This window comes from Pseudopipra pipra, chromosome 12 (genome assembly GCF_036250125.1).
Source record: "Pseudopipra pipra isolate bDixPip1 chromosome 12, bDixPip1.hap1, whole genome shotgun sequence".
NCBI classification, from domain to species: Eukaryota; Metazoa; Chordata; class Aves; order Passeriformes; family Pipridae; genus Pseudopipra; species Pseudopipra pipra.
Window position 1 is genome coordinate 11,539,685 of NC_087560.1, and position 27,093 is coordinate 11,566,777.

The following is a 27,093-nucleotide window of genomic DNA, read 5'->3' on the forward strand; positions in this document are numbered from 1 at the left end:
AACATCACAACAAAAAAGCCTGGACACAGGCTGTTTTAAATGTGTTCTCCCAATTGCAATAGTATCAGATGGTAGTAATTTTGGACCAGATTTTGATCCCCTTATTCATGCTGGCAGTCACCTCCACAAATAGATCCACTGACTCAGTAATGATTGTCAGTGTGAGTAAAAGGATCACAGTCCTTTACCCCACTTTAATATTTAGGTTGTACCAGGAGCAAAAAAACGTATTTAATTTTGCACAAATCTATTATTTCTCAAAGACTCAGCAAAAGCATTCACCTCCTGACAGACAACCACATGCATCTGTACGCCATGAGAACTCCCCCTTTACCAACACGCTGTCCGGGCTGTAACTAAAATAGTGAATACCACAAGGAAAACGTGCCACATGCCCTGTGTGCTGACTCCAGCGTTCAAACACTCTCTAATAAGGCCAGAACCACAGCCAGCTTTCAAACATCAGTGTGTGGGCATCCAGAGAGTAAAAGTAAAAAGGAACTTAGGTGTTCATTTGGAAAGATTCAGAGCTATGCCAGCCAAAAACCAAAGACACAAGTCACCAGAGATTTAAATGTGGAATGTAAGTCTACTGCCATGAATTCACTCATTTATGAGCAATTTTATGCCACAGAAAGTAAACAACACAGAGCCATGAACAGCTTTCCACCAGAAAATTCTGTTTATGTGGTATCCTGAAAAAGCCAAACCAATTTATATTTAACAGCAGAGGATGGCTATGGGGAGATTCTGGGACTCAAGACTTCAGCAAACTCTGAGGTGGGCTGTCTTAGCTAATATACTATCAGTTAATTAATATTTGATGATTAGCCCTGTGGTTCAGGCTCTGCATCTTTCTCAGGAAGGAGTCAGCCAAAGAGCAGAAGTGAGGGAAAGAGCTCCAGGGAATGAGCTTGAGAAACAGGTAGTGAAAGGACCAAGGAAAGTAATGTCTCTTTTTAGAGGGTACCTGTAGCACTAAAGAATAGTTGGGAAACTAAAGGATGGAGATAAGAAAGCACCTTTGTCAACCCAAGGGAGAAAAAACCCCACAAGTCGAGCCCTTGAACAGTATGAAATTGGCTGAAAAAATATAATAGCTTTGAAAGTACTTTTATTTGCTCTGGGTTTGAGTCTTTAGGAAGCCATCACTTCACATTTTCAAGCTCACCTCTACCACCTGGAGGTCAGAAATTTCATTAAAAAATATAGGTGAAGATGCTTCTGCAATCATTTGACTTCAGCCGTTAGCCCTTCAAGAAGATCCCTATAATGCTGAGGGTAAGAGTGTGATTAAAAGGCAAGATTCTGTCTGATCTAAGGAGAGATGTGTCTTCAGCCTGCAGTCCAGGCACAAAAAAAGATAATTACTACCTCATTATTAGTAGTATTATTAAGAGAAAAGCTGCTTGTCTCCTTGCAGCAATTCTTGCATGGTCTGAGGGCTGGGAGCCAAAGGCAGTCACAGCTCAGGGGCAGCACTTCAGGGCCCCGAACTCTTGCTTTGCTTGTCTCTTTGCCTTCATGGTGCCTTTCTACAATTTACTTTGAACAGGCTCTTAGTGTGTTGGGCAGCCCCCAGCCCCTTCCCGGGGGGAGCAGGTTTGCACCCCTGTGCCCATTCCAGCAGGTTCCTGGCGCCATCTCATGGCCACAGACACGTCCCTGGCATGGCTGGATTTGGGAAGAGCAGAGTGGTGGGTACACAGCTCCTGTGCTGATCACTGCAGGGGAGGAGGTCCATCTTCCTCACACTGTGTGCTCTTGGTCCAGCTTTATAACAAGCTAAATGGTTCTAAAGAGACCATTATCTTGTCTATGATGGTGCCTTTTAGCAGGCCAGACATTCTTCAGAATTCATATGTGTGAACAAAAGCACCAAATGCCAACTCTGCAGGCACGTGTTTGTCTCTTTCAACCTTCCTTTCTACAGAAGAGAAGTGCAAGTGTGGTGGGCTGGAGGAGCTCAATGCCCTGCAGAGCCCTAGTCTGGGTGTCCCTCAGGCTGTGGCTGCAGGACAGCTGGCCCTGTACCCCACCAATCCAGACACACTGTTCAACACTGTCTGTTTAACACCAATTGAAAAATAAATCTGATTACTCTTTCCCTGAGTGCCTCGTGTCCTATAAAAGCACACCTCCTAAAAGATACCTGGTCTGGCTCTGAGGAGCAGGAGGAGATGGAGTGTCCCCTCCTGGTCCTGAAAGAGAACTGCACTACTGACAAAAGCTCAATGAAATGCTGAAGATTCTCGTGTGAAATGCTGATTCTGCAGCAGAAATGCCCAAGGTAAAATATATGGATCAGGATGTGAATCCTTTGCAACTTAGTGCTTTTATCTCAAGCTGCCCTTAAAACCATCTCCCCATGTCTCTTTAATCCATACTACTGAAACTCCCCCTTTCCCATAATGTTAAAAGCACCCAACCCCTAGTTACAGACTGATTGTTCAAGGGTGAGGTCAAGGCCGAGTGCTGGGGTTGCAGAAGTCAGAGCAGAGCCCTTCCCCACATGGGTATGACAATGGTGACTGGGAGTATTTCTGCGGGTTGGTGCTGGCAGGAAGGACACAGACTGTTGATGATTTTCAGCACAGAGGCCAAAATATCTGCAATCCTGAAAACCCTGAGAAGCACCACGATGTTCTAGCAGGCTGGACTCAACCTCCCCATGGTTAAAAACATGTCACATACGGAAAGAAGAGCTATATGAATGTCACCAGCCACAAAGCCAACATCCTATGTGACTTTTTAGCCACTTAGTCTGTGACTGACCTAACTCAGTAAGGATTTTATCCTTGCATGGAGAACATGCCTGAAGTTCACTGCTGTCACTGCTACAGATACAGGAAACACAGCAGGCCCTCCCAAACCTCTTGTAACCTCAGACAGATTTTACTAACAGTTTTCTCACCCAAATGAGTGCGACATGAAGTGTCAGAGTTCACAGAATGTGGGCTACACATGCACTATGTGCTCACCACACTCCCCAGCCCCAGCCTCTGACAGTCTGTGGGTGAGGGGCTGAGAGGGCACAGCCGGGCAGTGTCTCCTTGTGCCACTCTCTGGCTCAAGCCAGTGGCTTCTTCATAGGGAATGGGACAGGCTCAGGGAACACTATCCTCCTGATCCCCTGAGCCACCTATCAAAGTCTTTATAAAGCAAAGAGCCACAAAACACATACACTGCACTGCAGAGAGACATGGGGAAAGGAAGCTCTGGGAGGAGTCTTTTAGTGGGAGACAACAGCAACTCCCCAGAGGCTGTGCTTTGTGAGAAAGGGCTGAGGCTGAGCACGCAGCTGGGTGCTGAGGCACCTCAGCAGTGTCAGAGGAGAGCCTGTGCTGGCTGGCCTCCTCTCACACCTGGGGATTCATGTCACTCAGCTCCTGTGACAGCCCAGCCTGGCTGCTCGGCCACGTGGCAGAGCCTTGGCATGGGAACTGCACAAGGACTGGTTCTGAGCTGGAGCTGTGAGTGCTGGAGCAGGGAGGCTTGTGCTGCTTCAAAGGCTCAGAAATAGCAGGGGTTGTTAAAGGTGGCTGACAATTAACCACTCACCATACCAATCCCCCTGCTCAGCAGCCTTCCTTTCTGTTGTTGTGGTCACAGCAAAATAATATTGATAAGAACACACAACTGATACAAACACACAAGGAGATTGTATGAAGCTGCTCTGGAACAGACTGTATATCCTCTCCTTGGAAGGTCAGAGCTCGGGGCAGGATCTGCCCTGAAACTTGCAGTGTGCAGAGCCTGTAATGTGCACATGAACCCTCCTGAATTCCGAAGAACACAGTGGGACTGCACAAATTTTAAACAACTGGGAAAGGGTAAGCAGGTTCCCCCTGCTAGTGAGCCAACATGCATTATGCAAACAGTTTGATTCTGCTCTCACATCAATTTTACATCATTCCAGATCATGTTTTTCAGTAGCTCCTCTCAGCTGACATCAGTGCAAATGTTGGAACAAAAATAATGCTTATAGTACCTTTTCTCATTCAGTCATATCTCTAGAGAAAAATTTGTACCAGGGCAGGGACCAGGCCCATGTTTCTGTTCTGGACACATTCTGAGCACTGAAATGCAACCCAAGAAGGTGGTACATGGTATGCACAGGTCAGCCTGGCTCCAAAGCCCCCCGGGAGCAAACTGCATGGGAAGTGAATGACATTAACAGAAGATTACCCCTTCACTGGTTTTCTGCAAATCTGAAGAAGTGTTTCTTGTGTCATTGCCTGCATCCCCAGCATCAGAGCTGCTCTTATTTTCTTCCTCTTTGCAGTCCTTATCATCTTCATCTCCAGGAGATTTCCGTGACTGCTTGGAGGATTTCTAAAATGATCAACAAGAAAGTTAAAATTAAAAACTTACCTTCAGACATAGAAAGACACTTCTGAACTGTATGTGAAATGCTGTCTGATCATGCAGTTCCCTGTTCAAGGTGAATACTGGGGAAGATAAGCAGGGTGAAAAGCATTTTTCAGGTGAAGTAGCTGGAGTTACTGCCGTCAATAAAGTAAAAGGAGAAATTCAGCACAGGTTGGCAGCTCAACTGACTGAAAGACAGACACAGTAATAGGAGCTGGGTATTAGTGTTGGGTCACCTGTAGGTTTTATTAGTTAATGAAACAGATGGTGCCAGCCTGACAAAAGTTTTGATTAAACACAGAGATGTAAAATGAGAATAACATTAGCAGAGCTGCTTTCCATACTTTTTTTAGTGCTGTCAGCTTTAATATATTAACATTAAAGCCATGTGGAGCCAATACATCTTTTCTGCTCCCTTTATGTTATGCAATTCTACAGTACAAAAGGATAAATTGTGGCATTAAGCCACCATTTTCCTAATCCTCTGTTTGCCCAGAGTCTTCTGGAAAGAAGATGGTAGACCAGACCTGAATTTCTAATGTAAAACATACAAAGGGGGTGAAATTACTTAATACATTTTGTTCAGTGGATGAACCACAAAAATTCACGCTCTCCCCCAAATTGAGCCTGGATCAGATTGTTTGCTTGATTCTTCTCATTTTAATTAGTTTTCACTTTCAGAAAAGAATAACACGAGCCACACTTCCCACAATTTTTTAAGTCAAGTACAGACCTGGAGGCACACATAGAACCAGAGGAAGTAACTATAATGTTGCTCCCTTTCACCCAGGTGACATGTAAGAAGTCTGTCTGAACCCAAAGGTGTCACTACTCAGGTGAATACCTTCACTACACTCGTAGCTTCCTGATCTGCGTTGCTATTTGGACACTAACTGTGCTGGCAGGTACTACAATGCATGTCTTTTACCTACAAATTGAGCACCTTACTCCCTGCTCCCTCCTTCCCATTCTGTATCCTGTACTGATGTATTTTACACTCAGCTACAAGAGGATCAGTTTAGCACATCTGACCCTACCAGATCTTTCAGCAGCTGGGGAGCTCACACTGGAGATGGGAGAAAGAAGCTTGAATTTTCCTAGACAGGAACTAGACCTGAACTCATGACTCCCAGAGGGCACACTCCTAAGGCTTTTTTTTTTCTTCGTGGGGAAAGACCTATCTAAGATGTCTAAACCTACCAATCCATCTTTGCATGGGCTTTCTTTCCAGCCCTTCTGAACTCCTTTCCATACTTTCACCTCCTCAGAGTGTGGGCATTAGAACAGGGCAGAGTATTTAAACTGCTCTCTCACCAAGGTTGTCTACAAAAGCAAGAGCATTTTGCCCATTGGAACACCACTGTTATGGTACTGGAATCAAAAGGCTGAAGTAGAACAAATTGCCATGAGGTGGACAGTAGTACAACTCTATGTATATATGTTACATGGGTAACAATAGGAAAACTCAGAAGATAACCTTTGAAGTGTAGGATTTTTTCCGTTTTGAGCCGGCTTTTTCATTCTTTCTTTTTCCTTTTCCATCCTCTTCTACCCGATCACCTTCCTCCTCACTGCTGGCATCTGCTGTATTTCCACCTTCTCCTTCAGTTTCTGATGAGCTCTGTTGCTGAATTGCCTTTAAAATAACAATAACAATTACAATAATAACATAAACAACAAAAATATTGCTAAAATCTATTACTTAATTTTTGTTCTGTATGGAAGACAGAAATACCGGAAATGGACAGTTTAAACTTCAATCAGTATAGTCTGGAAGAGCTCAGGTTATTCTTGCAATTATCAAGAAAATGGGCTGCAAAGGCAATTTTCTCAGCCACCACTTGAACACAGTTATCAGATGCAGATTCTGGGATAGCATGTTCTGAAGGGTTTACACGGAAACACAAGATCCGATAACAAAAATGTGTTTGCTGGAGAACTAAGGGCTGCTCAGAGGAGAGACCTGGCATGTTTAACTTTGGGCAAAACTATGGAAACTTTTAGACTTTGTCTGCAATAGGAGAGACTTACTCAGGAGAGAAGATGTTTGTTACATCCCCTAAAGGGCAAGATCTTTGTACTTTGAAAAAGCAAACACTGACCAGAAAGCTGAGCACTCTCTGACAGTCCATCTTCCACAGACTATTCACTAGATTTTTTTTCAAATACCCAAGTGTATGCAAAACATCTGTAGGGCTGAAAATATGAAACAGGAACTGAGAGGGGCAGCAGCTTTTCTGCAGGTGGTCTGTATCTCTGGCTTGTAAGGTTTTGTGATAATAATGTAATAGGTGTTTGCCTTCTTTTGGAGGTGATTTCTGCCTTCAAAGTACCACATTTTTTTAATGAGAAAAGTTCTTTGGTTTTATACAGCCCACTAACTACTCTTCTCCCCCTCCAGCTTCACTGGCTTTCTGCTCTGGACACCCAACAGGGAGAGCTGTTGTACAGCAGCAACTGTCTCCTAACAGCAGCTTAACCCTCCACCTCCTCACTCCTCAGCTTTGGCAGCTGTGTCCTACGTGTTATACATTACCAATGTAAAAATCAAAAGTGCAGTGACCTTAAGGGCTGTGTAAAATACACCAAGCCTGATACAAAAATAAACAACAGAAAGAAGAAGTCAGAAATTATTCATGTTTATACTGGAGTAAATAAAACCTCTTGTTTTTAATTCAACTAAATCTTCTGCAGAATTTTCCACTTCACCAGCCCAGAATATCACATAAAGCAAAGGGCTCTGCAGTATGATTAAAGTTCCATTTGTCACAGCATGTGAGACCGTAGTTGTCCTTACATTACATGATTACCAAAGCTGTAAAACTTTCTTGCTCCACCAAAACCAGGACCTTCCACATCACTCATACAATGTTCACGCTGACAAGAAGTCTTCAAAGAGGAAAACAAGAAAGATAAGGAGGAGCAGATGTGAAAGTCATTTACCTGATATCCAGTAAACTTTACTCCAGGGTTGTTTTCTATTTCCCACAGGCCTTCATTAAATCCTTTTCGCTTGTTCGACTTCCCAAACTTATCTTTATATTCTTTGTATGGGAAAAGGTCTTTGGGGCCCAGGAACGCACTGCATTTTAACAAAGGTAACATTCAGAAAAGGATTGAAAACCCTCCTCCTCAAAAAAAATCAAAATATTAACAGTGCAAATGTTTTCTCCATTCTTCTGCTCATTCCATAATTACTTTTCCAGTTTTATGTATTTGTTTGTTTGTTTAATTATTTATTTATTTATCACACTGGCTTTGAGCTACTGCTGTGAGTCTGATTTAATGGATTGGCTCACCATCCTGATGTTTGCTGTAGCAAAATCATCTCTAGAAACAACTAAAACATGTCTCCTTTATTATACTAACTACTGCTGGGAACTGGCACTTGAACAGTTTATGAAAGGGATTATATGACGTAATTGCCTGCGATAGCAATGGACCAAACTTCCAATCTTAGTGTTACAAATCCACAAAGGCCTAAAAATGCCATGTGAGCAGTTAAAGCATGTAAGGTGTGCCTAGGATCCATGGACCAAAATTTATCCCTGGTACTCCAAAACAGAAAAAGCAGTGGCATTTATTATTATCTATACTGCCAGTAAGCCTGGGATCTTCTTTTTTGGAATAAGCCCCCCACATACTAAATCCTGTGAAAACACAATAAAAATGTTCTTTTCCAAAAATCTTATGATTTCCTATAAGACAAAAAACAATGGATGAATATAGACAGATGAGTAATAGAAGGAAACAATGAGACACACAGGGTGCTTGTGGCCAAATAGTTTTTTAGACAGCACAGCAAAGGAGGGATTTTGTGCTCTGCTGCTGCCTAAGTCAGCTATGCACTGGGCCAACTAATTTCAGGCAAAGGCACCACAATGCAGGGAAAAATAATTACCAAGGAAAAAAAAAAAGCAGCAAAGTGATGACTTATCCTGCTTTTTCTACATATGTTACAGTAAAATTCTAACTTCTATAAAACTGAAGAAAGCATGACTTTCTTTTTGATGGATATCTGCATCTACTGTATTCTGTATCACGGTATTGAGGTGGGTAATCACAAGTTAAATTAAAACAGTGATGGCAAAAAGACCCCTTTATTCCCACGTGGAAGATTCTGTGTCATCAATGACTGGAGCTGAGCAAGTCCCAGTGTCCTTCACTATAATCACTGTCCTACTTTCCTGATGATCTTTGCAATTAACATTAACTCTCTGGTCTCCATTACCACGGGATTGCAGAGCTCCACCACGTACAACACATTTATTGTTGTAGCCTCACCACAAAGTTGGGAAGTTGCCCTTTTTTGCAGATGGACTTCTGAGGTACAGGGATTTGCCCAAGGTCAAACTCAAACTGAGATCAGAGTACAGAAGAAAAACCAGCTATCTTTAGTCTCAGTCTAATATCTTATTCACAGGGTCATATTTCTCCTTGCTGTAAACATTATTTCTGATTAATGCCTGATTTATGCCCAGCATTTATGAATGTGTAAAGTTCCACTCACTTAAATCATCCCACTGGCCAAGAAGTTTGCCAGTGCAGAGACAACTGGTTGCTAAAGGCATCAGATGATAAGTCCCTGAGGAAAGAACTTTCTTCTAACTCCACATGAGCATGGGATCCACACTTATTTGGCTCATTGAGAAATATCTCAATTTTATAACTACAAAGCCAAGAATACATTTCTACCTGAAAGCCAAACAGTGATTTCCAAACTACAGTAGAGCAAGGGATCTGAATAAATTATCTATGTTTTTTCTAATACTAGGAGATGTCTCCTTGTCATCAAAAATACATACAAACTGTTCTAACACAAATAACAAAGGAAAACTGTATGAAACTTACCATGAGCTACCTTAATTTAGCTCAAAAGTAATGTATGGAAATGTTTCCACTGCCTTTTATGTACAGTAAACACTGAAAAACTGTCTACATCTTTGTTTGAAATACATTCATTGCCACTGGGAGAGTATAAGTTTCCACTGCTCTGCTATAAAACTAAGGAGCTGCAATCTACAGTTCATTTTTAACAGTTAGGCTTTTTAAATTATTAAGGTAGTAACTGCAAACTGCTTTTCTGCTTCAGAACAAAAGTGGTCAGAATTTTTCTCTTAAAATGTTTCTCAAGAATGATGTTTCCATTCAAAAAATAATTACATTTTGGTTTCTGATTTGAAAGCATCATAAGTTTATTTGAACTGCATTCTTTTCAGATTATTTTGTGACAGTAGTAGTAGACCACAATATATCAAAATATCAATTTGTTTCATTTCAGCAATAGGAAGAAATATTTTAAGTAAAGAGAGGCTAATATGAGCTTTATTAAGCAGAAACGGTCTTTAAAGATCTTTTTAAATAAAATGTGATCTATGAGATATGGGGCTTATCATGTTCTGGAAATATTAAAATTCAAAAATAAACAATGAATTTTTAACACAGCTTCAAGCCTCTCAAACTAAAATATCAGAACTTCATTTTTTCCAGTTTTAAAGGAATTCTAGAAAAAATGTTCCCTGCAGATGGGGAAGGAAAAGTTTTAAAATTAAAGTATTCCATGCAAAATGGAAACTGTGATAATTTTTTTACCTACCTCAGATATAGTGTAGAGACATGTACATTATAATCTTGAAACTCTGTACTTCATAGCAATTACTACAAGACCTAACTTACCTCCTGTGTTCTGATTCCTTTTGTTCCCTATGAGCTCAGCCAGCTCAGTTCTTCTATCACTCCTGTGAGCTCCATCCTACAATATCCCCAGCACAAGCCTCCCAGGAATGCACATATTTTAAAGCTCTGGGAGGACTGCGTAAGACTCCAGGGTCTGCTTCCTTTCATATCACAAACCACCAAGCGAGTTCTCACACAGGACACGAACTCAAACATGTCCAAATACAACAGCTTGATTTCTGCTATCATGGACATCCAAGTAAAAAACTTTTGCCCCTGGCTCTGAGCTCAGATGACCCTTTAATAAATTCATGCCACTACATTTCTTTACAGGCAATACAGGCTTTTATGCCTACACCATGGTACACCACACAGGCAGCAGCATTCCCATCTACTTTCAGGTTTCACTTCCATTTAACACAAATGTGTTGGGCTCAGAGGACCTATCTCTAGGCTCCCAATGGCTTCTGTCAGGATTTGTTCCAATAAAATCAGTAGAGATGATGTTATCTGCAGCGGAAGAAGACATTTTCAAAGGAAAAGATCATGTTCATTCACTTACGTTTCATGAGTCCCAAAAAAGAAGATGGGGTATTTATTTGCTGGAGGTTTCACAGCTCCTTCAGGGAGTTCATCAATCTGTAAGACAGGAAGCAGTGGAAAAAGGATTATTCCCAAAAGTGATGTCCTTCATCCAAGAATCCCTACCAAGCCATGGAAGTGCTGGCCCAGGTATCCTGCAGCCCTGGGAGGTCCCACTGCGTGCTGGGGTGAGGAAGGGGAGACAGCTGCTGGTTTTTCAGGCAGACAGGTCAGACAAAGTCAGCATATGACTGAAACACTACAGGGAGACAACAGAAGACCCAGGAGAAGGCACAAAGTTTTAAAGATTTCATGGGCATTATAATACACGAGGGCAATAAAACCAAGTCTGCTTAATTTCAGTGTTAACTTCAGATGCTGCCTCATCAAAGGCACTGAAGCTCAGAGGATAATCCTGCCTGTCTCACACAGCCACCTCAATAACTTCTGCAACAAATGGAGAACAGATGGTATCTCTGAGACTCTGCAGCTGGAAAACTGGACAATCTCTCAGTGTTCTTCCCTGTGATGATGGTGGCAGAGAGTGTAAAATGCATAATGCATGCCAGGGAGTTGGGCCAGGGACTCTTCTTGCCTTGCAGCATCCTGATAACTGTTTTTGGTCACCGTGCCCCTCTGTACTCTATCTCTTCTTTCACATTTTATCCCTGGCCTCATATTTCTCAAGATACAGCTGCAGAGAAGTGAAGAGAGGGATGGTGAGGGTGTTCTCCTGAGATATAGCTGGTATTAGGACAAACTCCTCAGGCTGAGCAGTGCCCTGACACCTTCTCCTGATGTCTGAGTGAGAGTGTCGGTTGTGAGGCAGGAGGTGAGGCCCAAGACTTATTCTTGTCCAGATCTAATTCTGCAGTCCTCTGAAATAGAAATAAGAGAGTCCAGGTGCCTACCCACATAAACCAGAAACACAGCACAGCTTTAAGTAAGATCTAAGAACCTGCCTCCTCAGAAATGGCACTTCTGAGCATATGTGGGTGTATGAAATTAAGTGTCCCGAGAACTCCCTGGCTAAAAGAGATTCTAATGAATCTAGATATCCATAGGGCAGCGCCAATGAGCAGGTGAATGGTTTGCTGCCTGGTATAAGGCAACTCAGTCTCAAAATAAGCATATCAAATCCTGCCAAATGTCACTGCAACTGAGAGCAAAGTACTGACATAACAATGCTATACAAAATCTGCTCCTCAGCAGCACACAGGGATGGAACCTGCATGTTTTCACTCAAGAGGCCAGGCCCACATGTGCTTTCCTTCTCTTTTGTTGCTGAAGGACCCCAAACACTGATGTCTTGTTGATTAATAAGCAACAGATTGTTTTCAAAGGATGTTCTCTTTCACTGTAAAGCATCTGCTGGCTACGTAGCTCTCAAAGGAGTATGAGCTTTCGCAAGAATTCAAATCCTTTTGGTCTTTCTGCAAGGACACTCCTTGGGGATGGAGAAACGAGAGCCACATGTGGAACTGGACTCCTTTCTGCAAAAGAGATTGATGCCTATCTTTTAGGTCTATGTGTGACATTCTCTGAAGCCTCATCAAAATCAGAGGATCTAAGAGCACTTCCAAACCATTCCCCGTCTCTTTCCTGTGGCACAACTCAGGGGTGTGGATGGTGGAGCTCTGGCACACTGGGTAATGTGTCACCAAGCACTCACTGCCTGGCACAGCCTGCAGGAGACAGCCTGTGATGGTCAGAGGTGTCACATGCCTTGTGGGCACAGCAGTTACCCAACTTCTTCTACCTAGCAAAGCTAATCAATTGATAAATAAAAAGAGAATCTATTATTTAAATGCACATTGAAGGAAGATACCTGTTGGTGGAAGATGAATGCATGCATTTACTTTTAGCTCAGCTGTGTTTAAGAAGGAACTGAAACAACATGACAGGCTTTTTGGTGTCCTCTTCATCATCCGGACTACATGGAGGAAAGACTGTCAAAGATACTATTTTAGAGCTCAACATTTTCTGACATTAGCTAGTTGTCTTTTAAGTAAGTGCCCATAATGCTGCTATTTGCTCACTATTTCATGATTTACATACAGGTATTAGACTATAAGAGTGATAAAAAGACCGCAGGGGAAAAACACCAACATGTCCCACTCTGCAAAACATTTCATGCCTCCTGAAAGATGGAAGTATCTACGTGTCAGACCAAAAAAGGCTGTGCTGGCATTTTACCAAGTAGAGGGGTAACACACCTCTAGTGTCTGGATGCTATAACCATCCTCCTCTATATTACAACAAGAAGATCTCCAGATACCAGATCCCAGAAAAATGTGGACTCCTTTGACTGAGATGAACAGTGTCTGCTGGGACTTGAGTGCAAATCTCATTTGGCCACGTGAAACATGGTGCCAGTTCTGGGCTGAATTACAGAGCAGCACAGTCCAGTTACTGCCTCAGCCCTTTCAGAATTTCTCATGAAATAAAGTGAACAGCTGTAAATGATCAGTAAAGAGGAGGAATGAAGACATGCTTAGTAGGGAATGCTGATCAGAAGGGAATGGGGATCTTACATCACACAACGTGCTATGCTCCAGAGCAGTGAGGATCTTCTCCTAAGTGATATCCCAAGTGGAGTTAAGCCTCCTGTCTTATTCCCAGCACTTAATACTAAGGAGCAGCACCAAATCAACAAAGGACAGCACACACATCTGTCACGTAGCTCACCTTCTCGGCATATTTCTTTATTCATCCAAGTATCCCCCCTGACTACGTCTCATCACAGGAAACCATAAAAAAGCTTTCCATAGCTTTTGAGAGTTGGCATACACATACAAATACATGCAGTATAAATCTGCACTAAACAGCTCAAGGATAAACTGTTACTGCTCCCACTCTAACATTTCACTTTCCAGCTGAGGTCAAGATTTTTCCTGCCTTCACTGATGCTGTTGTGAGCTGCCCAGCTCTCAAGCTTAAGTCCCTAGTACTGTGACAAGGTTGGATATGGAACGATGGTGTTATCTTAGGACCATTTAGCTCTGTGGCAAAAACTCCAGGGAATTTAGTGAAGGATGAGACCCTCTCTGCCATTAGGAAATATCTCTTTCCTTTTTACCTGTTTCAGGCAAATCCCTGCATTAGAGACTGAGAGGAGAGCTTTGTACAGTCCACCCATTCCCAGAGAAGCCACCTTAGCCCTCTGTGAATGTGAAGTCCCTAAGTGCTTGTTTAGCTGCAGAACAACCCCAGCACTCCAAGATGATTGCTGCTGCTTTGTTGTAGCAGAAAGCAAGCGGTACAAGCAACCATACTGCAGCCTCTTGGTGCTGCACTCAGTCACAATTTATTCCCATTCTACAAGATGTTTTGGTTAAATATGCTGCAGATTTGGATCCAATATTTTCCCCCATATCAGCAAGATCAAAGACAGACAGAGAGAAGGAGGAGGGAGAGAGAAAGAGAGCGAGCGCATGAGCACAAGAGCAAGGAAAGCATCGCTGCTTCAAACCAGGAACAAAAGACAGAAGTGCACCCATACTAGGACACAGCGTTGCAGTCACAGAAACCTCACTAATGACTACAGCATCTGTCTATCAGAGATCAGACTGCGACTGCATTTTGCTCCTGGAAGGAAACAAACAGATTCTAAAGTACCCGTTATAACCTGCAATCAAACAGGAGCTCCCTCCCCTCCTGAACCAGAGCAGACAGTGGGCTGGAGCTGCCACAGAAATCAGCGAGAGCAGCGCATGGCGTGCAAATCTGATACGTGCATCAGCCACACCACGGGCAGCCGCTTCAATTATGGCTAAAATTAAAGCAGGTGGTTTCAGATTTCGAGTTTTATCCCCTTAGCTCCCGTTGCTGTCATCTGCTTAATGAATAACAATTGCTTTTTTTTTGCACAACCTCAGCAGAGCTGCACTGCCCAGCATTTGTTTGCCAACCAAGCAGCAGCTTTAAAGATGTAACTGTGGTTTTGTGGTTTTTTTTTGGTGTTTTTTTTTTTTTTTTTTTTTTTTTCCAGTAAACAAATGCCAGGCTTCTAGGGTCAAGAACACAGAACAGAAAATTCACTGGACCTCTCAAGTCAGAGCAGGGCTTTATCAAACGGTGTTGCTAGGGTCTACCAGCATGCAAGCAAGAAATCCTTCAGGATCCTTACATCACAGCTTACAGGCTAGGATGTATATGCAGCCCGAATATTTTGCTCTCGGTGGTGCTGAGTAATTGCTGACTTCTCAGGGAGTATTTCCCGCTGGCTGTCACGGGCTGGGTTTGGCAGCACTCACATTGCACCGCTCCCTTCTCGGTTGCCATGAGGTTAAGGACCCTGGGGAGAGAGGCGCTGGCTGGGTGGGCTGGACTGGCGCTGCAGAGCCATAGCCCAGCGAGAAGGACGACAACAGTGACTCCCAGAAGCACAAATCATCCCCCTGCCTGCCTGTGGGATAACGTGGCATATTCCTGACAGGCGGAGGAGCTCCCTGGGAGGGCTGGTGCAGAAACAGAGGAAGCTGCACCCCCTCCCGGGTGTTCTGCTCTGCAGAGCTCTACATTCCCTGCAAAATGGGAAACATGTCTCTCTGAGACACGGAGAAACCGGCAGGGCTTTGTCTCTGCTGTTCTGGGCACAGCAGCTTTCTGGGGAGGTTGATGTTACTGCAGCAGCGGAGGAAGGGGCAGCTCTGCCCACCAAGCCAGAAGGGCATTCCAGATGTGTCTCCTTCCACTTGAAGGGGCAGCAGGTGTCATGTTGAATGGCATCACAAAATCTCTGTGCTGTGGATAAGCTGCTGTTCAGGAGCAGGAATGCCAGGCTGTAAGGGTGGCTTTCAGACCAGACTCTGTTCTGTTACATTCCAACAGAATTTTACACTGAAATAAAAAGGGTATTATGCAGAAATACTGATCAGGTCCCCATGTACAGAAAAGAAAAACTTTACATCAGCATGCAGAGATGCTTATGTGGGCACAGAAACCGCAAGAACAAGTCCTTTTATTTTGCAAAAAGAGGGAATTAAAGCTGCAGAGCAGTAATCACTGATGGTTTTGACATACTGTAAATGCCTTTGATTGGCAAAAGCACACAGAGGCATTGCCGAGATCAGTATCTCCCACTGAAATCCCTGGAGTCACTGCACAGCAGTTGAGCAAAGGCCTATAGTATTTTTGCTGGAAAGAGGTTCAAGTTGCTTATTATTGCCCAACACATGCAAGCAGCTTGATCTTTTGCAGTTAGCTTATTAGCAGAACTCTAGATGGATAAAAGCAATACTCTTCAAAATCCATTATTAAAATAGGATATTTTGCTTTTCTGCAACGCTTTTATTCCAATGGATTTAATACACTTTTTAATAGCTAATGCTACTGGAAGTCAGCAGTATGGCAGTATTTTCTCTAAACCATTATTTAAAAAACTGTTCTGCAAAATGTAAAATATTAATTTTTTTTCCCCCAAGAGGATCCTAAAATGTAAAAAAAAAAAAAAAAAAAAAAAAATTCCAACCTGCTTCAAGCTAAAAACTGTGACTCAGATTCTGTAGCACTTAAATTGAAGAGCAATCCAACTAAAGCTGATTGGAGACTGCTGACTTTTTCTCATTTATCAGGGCTGATATTTGAAGCAGAGCACAACTCCCCAATGTACATCACATACCTGAACTCCTAGTGTGGAATGCTGGCATATGCACTTTTTCACCCATTAAAAAAGATAACCCTGTGAACGGTGAGACTAGAAGCAGAATCCAACTTAATAAGGTGGAATTGCACAGCTACAAAAGTAAAAATTAAAAAAGTCTTTGGGCATGGAAGAGTGCCACCAGCAAAAACAAAAAGCAAAACAAGATTAAAAACAGCAGAGCATGCTTCTGAGCACTGCTGAAAATGGCTGAAGGGTATCCTACAAACAGCCAGAAATGACAATATAAAGACATCAATCCTCCTTTTTTTTTTTTTTTTTTTCTGTGCATGCTCAGGACCTCAACGAGATAGAAGACAATGAAGGGTTAGTTGGAGTCCAAACAATGCTGGCAGCAGTGTCTCAGTAGCAAAGATCAGCAGTCTTGCAGCTGAGTTCAGCCCCTTTACATCCCTAATTAGCAGCATATTTTTAAGACAGAAAGTTGAAATACACTTTCAGCAGAGCTGCTTTAATCTCCCATATGAAAATGGGGCCAAAGCTTAGTTCTGCGTGACTGGTATCTATATGCATGACTTTGTAGATAACTGATCTGTTCACGTGATTCAAGTCCTCTGTGCACTTTTGGGGCTGGTGGACAGAAGACTGTCAGAGGAGGAGACTCAGGGAACACAAAGACTAGTCCTATCTCTGCCACTGGCCTCTGGGATGACCTTGCCCTCATCACTGCATCCCCTTCAGTCTCATTCTTATGAACAGTCCCATAGTCTCCCAGACTATGGGACTGTTCTCCCTATAAAGCACTTGAGGTCCACTGCTAAAATGAGAGGTATTACTAGCAACACATATTTCAAGCTCTGTTTCAAGTTGCATTTCAGGTTACCAAACTGTAATCCTCCCAGGGAGCACACCCCAAAGTCAGACTGCTGCAAAAAATGCTCCATGTTCTCCAAACGAAGTGTTTCCCTGCCACTGTGAGTGAAGCAATGGTGCTACCACTGGGATTCTTTTTTTCCTGGTCTGTTCCCTAAGGAAAGAAAAGGATGTGATCACACTATTCTCAGTCTGACTTTTACCTGCAATAACTCAGGGACACATCAGACAATTTTGCCAAACCAGAGAAAAGGAGAAAGGCCAAAGAGATATTAAGTTTCCTCATGTTTTGTGATAAATAGGCTGTCCAACAGAAGATGGGCAGACTAGTCCATATGCTGAGAGACAGCTTGCAGTGCAGGCTCAACCAAAACATCAGACACTAGGAAATCCACATAAAGGCAAGCCAGAGAAAAATAAACTTCTTAAGTTTCATGGCTTGCAGAATTACTTTTTATTTGTGTATGGGTGGGGAGATGTTGTTTATTTTAAACAAATATTGCCAGTTCTGAGGCATTTAGCATTTACTTTTCTTCCCTTTAAGCACAGTGAAGCTTGATTCTCCTTTGTCTGAATTATTTCTCAGATATCAAAATACTGTTTGCAATATTTGTCCACTCAAGCAAACCAGAGTGAGCTCACTAACACCAAACGAAAGCAGTTTCTGATGACAAAATTTGGTTATCCTTTAGCATCTTAGCACAAATATTTTTGTCTTGAAATATACAAGTGTGCAAGAAATGCACATAAAAATGTGTTTGGAAGATATACAGCAAATAAAAATTAATTAACCATTAAAGACATCAATAAATGAGAAATTTTAGGGACTGGACATTCACAAACATGTATTTCTGTCCTGCCACTCTCTTCTTATAAGCCAAAGGGACATGAAAGGTCATATCATCTTCCTCCCCAAAGTGCTGAGATAAACCCTGCCACCTTCTGCATCTCATCTGCTAGAAGAAGTGGATGGATGGTATAAGAACTCTTTAGATTGCAGAATATTTTTTGGCCTTCCAATATTTACACTAGAATTTTACTATTTCATTGATTTTGTTTGTTTTTAAGAATGTTATATTCATGAGGCAGGATTTTTTGGCCAGTTAACTTGATCAAAACCTTTTCAATTAGATGCAGCTGGCCTAGACTGTTGACGTTTGGTCAACTACACACAGGCAAATTTATACTTGAGGCTCATTTGTTCCACATATCGAACGCTCCATATTCCACTATCCAAGCTTTTATTAAAAGAAGTGTTGCTAGTCCTTGTACTCATATTGGCACACTTAAAGCCAAAAGGTAAGCAAATTTCTGGAAGGTTGCAGTCTCTTAGACTTGGCTGGCTTAATTTACCATTTCTTTTCCAATGTAATTCACTTCCCCAAAAAGTCAGTTAAAAAAATAGGATCGACACAATATTTCCAGGCTGAAGAATGCACAGCCTCCCTGTGCAGTATTTGGTCCAGCTTCCCACAAAATACACAAACCCCTGTTGACACTACAGCTTGTGGCTAAAATTGTTTTGGGTAAGGAAACGTGATCGATGGAGATGGCAGGTCCCAGAACACGCTCTCCAGTTTGGACAGGGTGGACACACACACGCACTAGGGACAAAGAAGGGAACAGTGTTCACAAGTGCTTCACCTGCTGCAGCCCACGGGCTCCTGCTAGGGAGGATTCAAGCTGGAGACTCTGGAGGTTCCACTATTATCTGGGCCTTTGGGTACAGAAAACCTTCCTGCTTGTCTCCTCTGTGACCTGCTCTCTCACTGTCAGTTGCAGCTGAGGGATATATCAGGGGACTGAAACACTCCTGGCCACTGAACAAGTGCCTGCATATGGAAAATGCTTACTGTTACCTGGGAAAAGTACACAAAATTTTTGTCCCCTGAAAATATATTTTTAGTGTCCTGCAACCCTCTGAGTTTGGGTGCAGCAGAAGAGATGAGAGTACAAGTGTCCTACCAGTCCTCTAGAGGGAATGGAGACACAGCCAAGCATGTATTTCTCTTCATTATGCTGCTCTCTGTGGACCCACAGAATATAAAGACTCATGGTCTTAATATGTTCACACCAGAACATCTATTTGCAGGATTTAAGCAACTACTTCAAACATAAACTTCTGTCTCACAGGATCATGAACTAATTTACCCTATTACCTACCCACCTGTGTGCAGGCTCAGGCATCTGCACCAGCTGAGCTGTGTACACAGCACAGCAGCCACACAAACAGGATCTTCTGCAGGCACCAACTCTGGTGGAGGTGACACTCCAGCCTGATGCTGGGGACTGCAGAAGCACAGGCAGGCCCAGAGCACCAAATCACAGCACTTAGGGTGCTCAAGTGAAGGTGGTGGACTGGGACTCTTGAGCAGGGCAGAGGCCTCAGTCTCTGCTTTGGGGCTGTGGGATAAGTCTAATCATGGAGCATCACCCACACACAGGCCAATTATTTTGTTGTGATGCAAATAACACGTACAACAACACCACGGTTTCAATCTGGGGGGAACAAGAAGCAATGAAATCTAATTGCAAAGGCAATGAAATGGAGTGATTTGCAATCATTTTGCAAAGGCAGGCTTTCCTGTTCCCTCTGCTGACAAACCACGAACTTGTACCTGCAGAAAGGCTCAGTGTCTTATGGGCACAAAAAACCTAACAACTATCTGTAAATAATTGCTTCCATTGCTCCACACCCTTAGCTACAGCACAAACCATCAATTAAATACAAAGACTTTTGCTAAGATGAAACTTTTGCCTTTGTCAACTGGGCCACTAAAACTGTGCAATGAAAAGAGATTCATGGAGTCACAGTGGTCTCTGTGCAGCACTTGGACCCAACTCTGATATTTTTACTGGGTTTCCTTTCAATCTCTGCTCAGATTTCCAGGAGCTGTCATTACAGTGTCAAATACCTTCTTTGCAAAGTCCCTCAGTCTACGTTAAACTCTTAGGAATTTTAATCTGTCTGCCTAAAGAGACTCAGGAACAAGTTTTTCCAAGCCAAGTCATACCCCTCCCCACCTGCCTGTTTTTCTGCTTCCAAACGCTCGGAATGAGAGTTTTCATTTAGTTTTGACCCCAAATGTAATGTTCCTGAAATTTACTTAGATAGTCCCCAAAAGATTAACAACCTTATTTATTAAAATGAACATTTTCCTAAAAAAAAAAAAATAAATCTCAAGCAGGGATGAAAGTCTTTATGTTAAAATATACAAAGCACCCCATTATGTACATGCAGACCTATGAACTTAAACCCTAATTACTAAACCATGTTAGGAAAAAAATAACTTAAATGAAAACATGAAAGACAAAAAGATGTATTTTTAGAGATGTAAGTGGCATTAATGTCAGAGACAAGATGAATAAATCAATATGGTAGTGACCAGATTTGCTAGGGTGGCAGCCCATTATTATTAAGAATGTATTTTACATCAAAACCTCTAAATATGAGTTTCAGGCATGTGAGTACTCTCATTTAATTCACATGGATTAATCATGGGCTTGAAGTTGCCTACGTCTTTGTATACTGGTAGAATGAAGAGTTACTTTTTAACATCCTTTCTTCCCACCCAGTATGTTAAGTTGAAGAGATATATGGCATATATGTAAGTGGTTTTTATTGCTCTCAAATAACCTCTCAGAATATTGAGTTGCCACGATCACAAGTGACCTACAAAACCTAGTAACTGAGCTGCAGTTACATTACAGATGTCACAAAGTTTACTCCAGAATCTTCTTTCTTCCTCTGATTTTCTCTAACTTTCCTTCTCTATACAAGACCAAAGACTTCTGGCCATCACTGTTTCTCATTTCTATACCAGACCTGAAGAGGCAACCAGAAGATTAATTTTAAGGATACAGACTGTCAAGGAACAAATTACACATGTGGAACTGTACTAGCTATTTTCCCACATACATTAATATTAAATCTTTAAAACACTTCACCTATGAATCAGGAATGGCCTCCATACTGAGCATGTTTTAAAAGGTTACCATTTTGTTTTAAAAAGCAACTGTAAAGAAACAGCATATTATTCTAACCCAGATTGTGCAAATCAATGGGAAAAGACAATTAGAAATAAAAGAGGACTTGGTTAGTGATACACATATTTGGAGCTAGAAAGAACATCAGGGAACACTGCACATATACATTTACCTTGGTATCCAGACTGAGTGTTTATATACACCTCACAAACCCAACCGAAAGCCTTTCAGTCAGTATTCAAAATTTTAATTCTGTCACTTGCTTTTACTTTTTAATGCATTGGTGATGACACATGATGTGTCCAATCCATGCTCCACAACCAAAGAGTTTTAGCTCACACTGCTTTTACCTGTCAAGATCCTCAATTCAGCCTCACATGTGGCACTCACAATGTCATCCATTTCAATAAATCTGCCTTGGCACCCACCCTGACACCCCTCTCATTATACCAGGTTGCTGCATTGCTGACATTTGACAAACAAGTAAACTAACACCATCATCCAGCAGCAAATGTTTCAGAAAAAGTATAAGCTTCTCAGTAAAAAATTGTTCTTTTTGCTCCCACATCTGCTAAAGAAGCTGGCATTTCTTCTGAACATATTGCCACTAAAATCTTTATTATTATGGGCTTCTAGAAAGTTAACAGCTAGAGGCTTGATCATGCAAGCACAGCTGGGCATACAGTTTGGCAGCATAAACAAAGCCATTGTCTTTGTATGATCAGATCCCAGCCAGCACAATAACATGGCAATTATATACACAGGTGAATCCATTCATTTGTAAGGCAGGAGATGGCATAAAGCATCTTCTAAAAGATAAGGAGAAAACATTCACAGCATTTTAATGCTGAAAAGCCCCGTCTGACAAACATATCTTCTCTAATCTGTTTTCATCTTTTAACAAGGAGTTCTTGTCATTTTACCAGAAGTACCAATTCAAAAATTCTGTTCACAAAACTGACCCACTACCTTAAAAACAATAAAAAGCTCCCTAGCAGAGTCTCTCAAATAAATGCAAATAAAACAAAATATTAACAAATAGAACAAGCTTATTACTGGTGATATATCTTTGCATAAATTAAAATTCTAACCTCAAGGCTTAATAACTTTACTAACTCAATACTACCTTCTTCTACAAGCTGTGATAGAAATACTGACTGTGACAAAGAAAAACAAAATTTTCACAAGAGCAAGATTTTGAAAAAGAACTCCTGATAAAAAGCAGCAAAAGGGGTACCTGAAAATGTGCACATATGCAAGTCACCTGATGCAGAAACCATATGAAAAGAATTATCTTTTGAGTTTGCTGCACCACTAGTGTCTTTCAAAAGCCCTGGTATTTGGAGAGGCACTGCAGTAAGGAATGTCATCTTTTATTTTTTTCTTTTCTAAGATGAATGTCTGCCTTCTCCCTTAGGCTCTGGTCCTACTTTATGTTTCTACAGGCACGGCAGCACACATGTAAGCAGTTTTATTGAAATCAAGGAATCTTTATGCAGTTGAACTCATCCGTTGCCTTTGGGACATGGTCTTTAGAGAGCAAACTAATGGGATAGGTATCATCTTCCTTCTGCTATTCCATAACAACCAGGACAGAAAGCCTCCAGCCATGCAGAGGATCTGTGCAGGGTTACTCCTAGAACACATGAAATGTCCAAGCCTGTGCCTCCTGGGGGATCATGAAACACAGCAGTAATGCTGCATTGCTAAGAATACAGGAACCTCAGTTCTGCAAACACTTCCATATGTGATTAATCCTGAATGAACACTACTTAATTGGATTCCAGATAATAGTGTCTGAAGAAATCCTTACAGAAATACAAATTTACACTGGCTCAGATGGAAACTGTGACATCTGGGCTGAAAACCAACTAGCAACTAATTAGTTTAAGAAAAAGATGATAAAAAAATGCCAGTGCAGTAGGACACAATGCCTAGCATGAGATGCCTTGCTTAGGTGTATTCCCCGCTAGGATCTGCCTCCCTTAACACCTTTTCCCATGGTCTGGAAGAGGCATTTGGGACAGCAAGATGGGAACCTTTGCAGATATTCAGGCAAAGACAGTCTTTTATGCTTGTAGGTGTGTATGCAGAAACAGGCAGTCACTTCCCCACACCCAGTGATTGTAAACCCAATGACAACTGACTCACAGTCCTGGGTCTGTGAGAAATACGAGCTGCAAGTAAACTGACACTCAGTCTGTAAAAGGAAAAGGCTAACACATCTGGGAAAAAAGACTGGCAATGTAAGAGAGAGAAAGCTGGAAGAGGCAATAGTACGGGAAGCCAGCAGTGGACCACAAGATACATTTGAACAACCAACGTGCTGCAAAGGTCAAGGCAATCTGCAGCAATCCCCACATACAAACACAGGTCCTGCCAGGGAGAGAGCAGAGAACCACACATGGTACAACTGCATCCAGGAGGGTGACCCAGGCTCTGTGCAGGACATGGCCATACAGGCTGGGGAACATGTTGTAGGAAGCTAAAGAAAAATACAGATATTTAGGGCAATGCACACACCAAAAGCAATCAGTGGGACTGGCGGGACTGATTTACATACAGGGTTGAGTAACAAATTCTATCCCAAGGAATGAAGGCAGGCCATGCATGGACAGCTTCACTTTTGCAGTGGGGTGCAAAACACACCCTTCCATGTCTGCTGGCTCTGGAGCCCCCCCATAGCCCCATCATGCTTGGGTGGTCTCTGTACAAAGAGCAGGAAAGAGAAAGGCCAAACTCAAGAGAGGGAAGGATACAAACCTCCTTTCAACACAACTGCTTTCTGGCATCACCTGACATTGCTTTGTCAGGACAGCCAACCCATGGCCCATGATAATCCAAACACTCCTCCATCAGTGCCTCCCTCCCTTGTTCCCACCCACAGCTGCTGCAAGGGAAGATACTGATAGTGCCATAGAAAAAGGGACCCATAAGTGCCCTACATCTAAACTTTTCCCAAAGGGTAAGTGGTGGAGAAGCTGGAGGAACTGCCTCCTAGTTACCAAACAATAGGTTAGAAACTAGGGTTAACAGCCAGGAATAGAGACCTGGATTCTTGTTTTCTTCATGTGGAAGAGATTCCAGATGAGGAAAATGGCCCATCCTTCAGGAATTAAAAGAAGGGGTTCAGAGTATCTCTTTCACACTGTAAAATATAAGATCTGTAGAGCTGAAATAAAACTAGCAAAAAAAAGCTGCTTTAATTTAATGACTTTGGGTGCAAAACACATCAACATATCAAGGGAGTAACAGCAGCTACAGAATTGTTCTTTGCAATGATAGCATTTGCTCCTCTAGCTGTACTTTTCTACTTCTCCCACCTGGATTGCATCTCCAGACTGATGCCACACATCTCTGTAAGGTCACTCCCTATGTTATTATTAAGTTTCAATATGTACTTATATTTAGTACATTTAGTAATCCAGTCTGATACGGGATTGATTCCCAGAAATGGTTTGCATTATTGTGCAATTGTGTCTTGAGCTCTCCCAGACTTAAAAGTTTCTTCTACTCGTTGCCTCAGTGTGGTTTTATTCTCTGTGTTTTAAGTGGCTTTACAGGTAGGTGCCTTCCAAGCCCAAGGAGAACAAAGTTACTGACTTTAAAGGCTGACACAGTTTCCTAGTGGACATCGGTGATACCACAGTGATACTTGTAAGGTCCCTACAGTCTGGAATTTTTTCCTTCCTCCCTGGCCCTATTTACTCTCCTGAAGGTAGGATGTTTTGTTAACTGATGGTCTTAAAGAAATTCTTTGGTGTATGATATTCCTTGCCCTGTTTCCCCCCCTTTGTTACATTATGTCTTCTATTCAAGCAGCCAAACCAGAGCTGGCAAACAGCCTCTCTCTAGGTTTTTCACATGTTGCTGCAAGGCAAAATAAACAGTTGTTTCCAGTTTGCATTGTGGGGGCTACAGATGTATGCTAATTAACCTTTCAGTCTGCTAATGGAAAGCTGAGAGATTTAAATGTACTTTTCTAAGGTAGAGACCAAAGTCTATGTACACCTGTCCTTTTTATTGTTGGGCTCTGTGATGCCTGGAGCACAGTACAACCTCATCTCCTCCCTTTATGTTGACTCTGAAGGCATTTTCAGATTTCAGCAGGGCTTTACAAAAGGCCAGGAGGCAGAGATAACATCCTTCTGAAATTCAAGGACATTATGTGTCTTTTTGGAGCAGCAATGATGCCAAGGATAATATTTGGGTTGACCTGAAACCATTTGAAGGATGGGGAACTTCAGAGCGTGGCAACAGGAACTACATCATAACATGGGAACTTCACTGTTTTGTTAAGATGCTGCAGTATTTACTCAAATGTCTTACCTTCCTTTTGTTTTCTAGAGCAAAAAATTAATATAAACAAGCAAACAAAACCAACCCCCAAGGCCAGGTCTCATATACCCTTCAGGCAAAAGTATTATCAAGCCTGTCATATCAAACAGTTTGAGTAGAAGAAAGGAAAACTGGAAATGAATCTGCAGTTTATATCCAGTTTTGGTATCAGGTTTAGAACTGGCTGCTACACAAATGAATGAAACAATCTCAGATGTGCAAAGCCAGTACTGCAGAGACCTTCCCAAGAGGAGGAAGCAAGGATCTGTTTCCTTCTTTAAGTTTTAGAAGCTTTACCTCATGATACTCTCGTTTGCCAAATACTTCTTGGAATCTTTCAAATAACTGTTCATTCTTGTTGCTCCTGTTGTGCTTCAGCCGAAATACTGGGCCTTTCTCTGGTGATGCTGCCCCTGTTGGAGTCCAGAGACAACTGATGTCCTACCATGGCAATGTGCTACTCCTGTTTGAAGCATCTAATCTTCTCCATGGCAGTGTGTGTACCTGTGCACAGAACAGGGATGTGTACACACACACGTACCTATCAGAGATACAGATGACACAGGGGCAGACTTGTACCAAGGTACCTAAAGAAACAGGAAAGTACTGGTGTTCACCTAATTCCTAACACCTTTAAAAAGCTAGCTCCAGGACCTCTTCCTGCCTGCTCCACACAAACTACTTTCCAGTGTTTGTTGCTATATTTATCACTCAAATTACAGTATTACTGAGAGGCCTCAGGCAGGCTCGTTCTCCCTTCTGTCTCTCAAGTACGCAGTGGAAAGGTCTCTACTGCTCAGACATCACCATTTCAAACAGTTAAAATGTCCAACCTCTCCACATTGTCATCACTTCTCCAGCATCATCAGGAAATCCTTTCATCTATCCTCAAATGACAATTATATATACTTACTGTCAGCAACCACTTGCTTATAAGATTTTTATTACCCTAAATGCAGGAGGACTTGCTAATGCATTATTATGATGGGAAAAATCAGGAAACGAAGAGTCAAGACTGAAAACTCAGTCCTCATTTTCCTATCTACAAAAAATTCATTCCAGTTGGAGGTCCTAAAAGTATTCTTTACACAATAATAAAAGGAAGAGATCTGTCAACTAATGAAGGGGAAACTAGTATTTCTCCTATCTTTTTGTAGCAGGAATATACAGAGTGACTTGACAGGCTACAGACTTCATTGAAGGGGGTGCCCTTCCTCCAGCCAAAACATGTATCCAATGATTTCCATGAGATCAGCTGATGAAAATTATTCAGTGGCTTCAAAATAACAAGGAAAATTTTTTTTTAAAAGTCTGTACAGTAAGGGTATGAAAAACTTCAGCTGCTTATTGCCTCAAAACTTGTGAGACAACTGTCTTCATTCTGGGTTAGCTTCATTTGGACTTAAAATCGTGACACTGCAGGAGAAAATGTATTCATCTATTGTCATTTACACAAAAAGATTGGACTTGCACATTTGGGGCTAATTATTTAAACTTAATTAAGAGGGAAAAAAAAACAACAGAGAGATTTAAAGAACTCAATTTTAAAGATGTTTTCCCATATACCCCTGCCGTGCTAACAACAAACATAGAACATCTTGGCCCCAAAATGATTCATTTGCCAAACAAGAGCAACTGGAAAGGTTTTACCATAAGCTATG

General features: G+C 42.0%; 1 protein-coding gene across 1 annotated transcript in view; it reads right to left on the reverse strand.

Moving 5' to 3' along the window:
- HDGFL3 (HDGF like 3) overlaps window positions 1-27,093 on the reverse strand; it is a 37,892-nt gene that overhangs the window by 4,484 nt on the left and 6,315 nt on the right. Inside the window, exons 2-5 of the mRNA XM_064668914.1 lie at window positions 10,610-10,686; window positions 7,315-7,453; window positions 5,849-6,007; window positions 4,189-4,335 (exon numbers count right to left, since the gene is read on the reverse strand). Coding sequence (XP_064524984.1) covers window positions 4,189-4,335; window positions 5,849-6,007; window positions 7,315-7,453; window positions 10,610-10,686 — 522 coding nt within the window. The remainder of the gene's footprint in view (window positions 1-4,188; window positions 4,336-5,848; window positions 6,008-7,314; window positions 7,454-10,609; window positions 10,687-27,093) is intronic.